Genomic DNA, 4521 nt, shown 5'->3' on the forward strand with positions numbered 1-4521 from the left:
GGGGGGGGGGGGTGATGTGCTGCAGTCCCGTGGCTTGCCCAAAGCTGGCAAAGCCACCCCCCACCCAGCCCAGGGTGCAAGGGGAAGGGGGGCACTGGCTTGGGGGGCTGCCCCACAGCCCCCGAGCCCCATCCCTGATGCTGGGGAGGGGAGGTAGCCTGACCCCCACTCCCAGAGGAAGTTTGAACCTGGCAGGGATTGAGCCCCCCTAGGCATTCCCCACTCACATGCTACAGCCCCCAGCCACCATTTGGGGTAAAACCTAAACACCTTTTAGGGTAAAAAAGGGGTAAAACCCCACAACCATGGCCCCCTGCCCCGCGCTGCTGAGGGGGGCGATGCTGGGCAGGGCACCCAGCACAGAGCTGGGAAGGCTGGGGGGGGGGGGGGGGCGGGGTGGCGACCAGGTTTTGGGCTGGGCGACGGTGAGCACCGGCAGCCCCGGGTAGGGGGTGGGCAGGGGGCTGCAGGGGTCCCTCAGAAGTTGTTGAGGCGGCTGTAGAGCTCCCGCTTGCTGCGCTCGCCCGCCCCGCTGCGGCTCTTCTGGCGGAATTTGCGCAGGTCCTCCTTGAAGTCCTCGTGGTCCATCGGCCGGTAGTCCTGGGGCTCGCAGTGCATCTGGGCACCCACGGCTCTGTCAGCACCTGCAGGCCCCCCTCCCCACCCCCTGGGGCAAACCCAGCACCCCCCAGGACCCCCAGCACAACCCCCTTCCCCTGGAGGTACCACCCTCATGGAGGATGCTCAGAGCCAGACCCTTTCCCCTCACAGGGCAGGGTTTTGGGGAGCGGAGAGGGTGATTTCCTCCCACCCAGCACTCTCACCCTCCTGCCAGGGACCTCCCCCCCTCCCACAGAGGGGGTGAAAGGTAGGGGGGCTTACCTGGTACTGGGGGAAGAACTCCCGGTACCCCCCCTTCAGGACATAGAGCTCGGGGTAGTGGAGGTGGGGGTACTCGGTACAGGCTCGGTCCTTCTCCCTGATGAACCGGCACCTGCGGGACAGGGGACAGGATTGGCACCCAGATAGGATCCTGCCATGCCCAGGGGGTCCGGCAGAACCCAGCGTCCACCCCACCTCCCCCAACCCCCCCAAACTCACATCCTGGGCCCCCTCTCGGAGGAGAACTCGCAGTGGAAGATGACGATCACCCTCTTGCTGGCGTCGAAGGGCACGATGGGCTTCTTCAGCAGGAACTCCTCCACGTCCTGCTCCAGCGGCAGGTTGACGGCGCCCTGGCGAGGGAGAGGGGCCCCTTTCAGCCCCCCCCTCCTCCCATTTCATCTCGGGGCGGGGGGGGGCCTTCATACCCTGCCCCCCTTCTGCCCCATCTGCTGGGAATGCCTTCACCCCCCTCCTCCTTCCAGCTGGGGCTCAGCACCTCCGGAGGTGCTCAGCACCTTTGGGGAGGCTCTCAACCCCTCCAGGGGGTTCAGCACCTTTGGGGGGGGGGCATCAGCCCCTCTGAGGTTTGACAGGTTTGTGTCTCCCCCACCCATGACCACCCTGTCCCCAGCCCCGAGGGGCGCAGCGGCGGTTCTGACCTTGATGTGGCCTCCCTCGTACTCGTAGGGGTACCTGCAGTCCACGATCACGCAGCTCTCGATGAGGCTGCTGAACTGCCCCGTCAGCACTGCCACCATCTGTGGGGGGAGCCCGTCACCGAGGGGGGGGCGGGGGGGGGGCGGGCAGCGAGACAGCCCTGTGGGGGTGTATTTTTGGGGAAGAGGTCACTGCTCCCTTACCATTTCGGGGGAAATGTACTTCAGGTCCGGGTGCTTCCCCTCTACCGTCTGCAGAAGGTAAGGCTGGAGGAGAGGCGGGTGCTGGGTCAGAATCTGTCCCCAGGGAGACGTCCTGGCTGCCACCCGCTCCCCCCAGCCCAGAAGACCCCCCACCTGCGACGTTTGCTCCCTCCCAAGAGGGACGGCGCTGCGGCACTGGAAGAGTAGCGGGTCAGGCTCTTCAGGCTGGAAAGTCTCAGCCCCAAGTCCCCTTGGTCCCAAACAAGGGCCACCAGCTGTATTGGGGCTCTGGCACCAGCGCAGGGCTCCACTGATGGTCCCCCTTTGTTTCAGGAGAGGGGGGCAGGCGGCACCCCCAAGCCTGCAGCACCCCCAGCAGCCCTACCTTGGAGAAGTCCCCGATGAGCTCCCGGTGGTCGTTGGCCAGCAGGTTCTCCATCTCCTCGTGGCAGAAGGACCTGGAGCACAGCAGCCGCGCTTTCTGCGGGGACATGAACCAGAGACACCCCCCTCGGCGTTAGCGAGGGCGCCGGCAGAGCCGTGGCACCGGGCAGTCCCACCCGGGACGGGCAAGGACGCCTCACCCCGAGGATTCCCCATCACCCACCGGCTCCGCCGCTGCCGCCTCCTCGCCAGGGCTACCGGCCACGCTCCTCCGTCGCTTGGTCTTGACGGGGGTGTCCCGGTCCTGGGGTCGGTCTATCCGCTTCAGGATGGGCCTGATGACGCTGCTGGGCAGCGAGGGCGAGCGGAAGAGCTGCCTGCACTTGCCGCGCTTCACCGGACACTGTGTGGGGAGAGAGCCCGTGTTGGTGCCCAAGGGTCTGGCATTCCCCCCACATACCCCCCCCCCCAGCACCACGAGAACAAAGGCAAAAGGGTCCCTCTCTAGTGGCTACACACCACCCAGGACAAGCCCAAAGCCCTGGGGGGTGTGTGCTGTTCGCCAACCAGTGACCCTCACCCCCAGACCCCACCTTGGAGACCCCAGGAAGGGGGAGCCTGGGGCCCCATCCACCCCCTGAGACACCCAACGTACCGGCTCAGCCTCCTCCTTCCTCACCAGGGGCGCAGTCAGTAGGTTCTCCATCCCCTGTGGCCTGTCGGTATCGCTCTTCTCGGGGGGCACCTGGGGGGGCCACAGGGGAGAGACAGAGAAGAGCATGAAGGGAACGAGTCCCACTGCTGCTTCGCACCCCCCTGGGCAGGGACGGAGCCCCTGCCCAGGGTATATCCAGCTGTCCAGATGGAGGAGCCCTCCCTACCTTCATCTCCTCCTCATCCAGGATCTCCACTAAGCCATCATCTTCCTCTTCAGACATGGAGGAGGTCAAGGAGCACCAGCGCAGGATGATGGGGCTCTCGCCCTGGGCGACGTTTTCCTTCTCGGGGGTGTCGAACTGGGGAGGGGACACGACACAGCCCATGGCTCAGGAGTGGGGCCAGCCCCACACCAGCCCTGTTTGCAGACACAGTGACCCCAATCCCCCCAGCTCCCACACCCACAGGTCTCCAGTGCAAACAGGGTGGCTGGAGCAGCAGGTCCCGGCTCAGCAGCCCCTGCAGCAGGACCACCCACCCCCGGTGCCCCCCTCTCAGCGCCCCCAGCCCCTCTCACCTGCAGGCCGGGTGCAGAGCTGAGTCTCTGGCTGAGGGGGTCCCTCCCCGCAGCCCCATCGCTGGCGGGCAGCCGGCTGTGCTGACTTGGCCTCTGCAGCTTCTTGAAGACAAACCCCTCCTGCAGCAGTGGGGGAGGGGGGGGGTGGGCATGGCATCCCCCTGCCCCTTCCCCGGTCCTGCCTCCCTCTCCCCAGCCTTGCTGCCCCCCCTCACCTTGTCCTCAGGCTTCCTTGGGCCCCTCTGCTCCCTGGCCCCGTGGCTGTTGAACTCCCGGCAGTGGGTGATGTTCTTCAGGACCGGGCTGGCCCCCAGGAGCTGTGGCTGCAGGGCGGGTTGGGAGGGGTGAGAGGTGCTGCACAGCCCCTGCGCTCCCCAGCTCCATCCTCCTCCTTCTCCTCCTCCTCCTCCCAGCTCAGCCAGGGGCACAGCAGGATCCAGCCGCCCTCAGCTCAGCCCTGTAGAGCCCCCGGGACTTACCGGCAGTGAGTGGATCCTCCGGATAAGGAGCTTATTGCTGCAAAAAGAAAAGGATTGAATGAGTGAGAAGATGCCCTGGACCAGCAGCGTCCCACCACCCCCTGCCCCGAAGCTGGCATGGACCCCCTTGTCCCCTGGGTCCCCACAGTGGGGTGAGACCTCCCTGGACAGGACCCCAGGGCAGCAATTCCTCCAGCCACTGAGCAACACCAACAGCTTGATCCAAACCCCAGGGAAGGGCAGACGCACAGCCTGGCTTTCGGGTCTGGGCACCGGGACAGAGCCCCTTCACTTACTCTTTGAGAGCTCTCCTGGTTTCTAGGATCGCTGTCTCGAAGCTGCGGGAAGAGAGGAGCCAGGGTTAGGGGGGATGGCACCCCGTGCCCCAGCCTGAGCAGCCCAGGAGCCCCGGGGATGGGCAGCCGCAGCCCTTACAGGGACCCCACCCCACGCAGCGGTCATCAGCCCCCCCAAGGGGAGAACAGCTGAGTGGCTTTCAGCCCCACAAAGGGTTAAAACCCCATCTGGAAATCACTGGTTTCAGACGGGGGGACCCCAATCTGGGCTGGGGGGTTAAGCAGCACGCTGAGGTGGTCCAGGGCACCCTGCTGACCCCGCTCGGGGCCCAGATGTAGCTGGTGGCAGTGGCGCCCGCTCTCCACCTGTATGTAAATCCGGC

General features: G+C 66.0%; 1 protein-coding gene across 1 annotated transcript; it reads right to left on the reverse strand.

The window, feature by feature from the left end:
- Positions 1-477: 477 nt before the first annotated feature.
- LOC147413166 (M-phase inducer phosphatase 2-like) lies at positions 478-4304 on the reverse strand. The gene is made up of 11 exons (XM_086480585.1): positions 4278-4304; positions 4139-4180; positions 3011-3145; positions 2785-2859; positions 2353-2532; positions 2131-2226; positions 1746-1808; positions 1545-1643; positions 1102-1235; positions 883-994; positions 478-618 (listed from the first exon to the last, which is right to left on the reverse strand). Exons 1-11 carry the CDS (start codon positions 4302-4304, stop codon positions 478-480), a joined length of 1104 nt encoding a protein of 367 aa, XP_086336711.1.
- Positions 4305-4521: the final 217 nt, after the last annotated feature.

The sequence above is a fragment of the Leptosomus discolor genome, unplaced genomic scaffold (genome assembly GCF_034619465.1).
Source record: "Leptosomus discolor isolate bLepDis1 unplaced genomic scaffold, bLepDis1.hap2 HAP2_SCAFFOLD_53, whole genome shotgun sequence".
In the NCBI taxonomy this organism is placed as follows: Eukaryota; Metazoa; Chordata; class Aves; order Leptosomiformes; family Leptosomidae; genus Leptosomus; species Leptosomus discolor.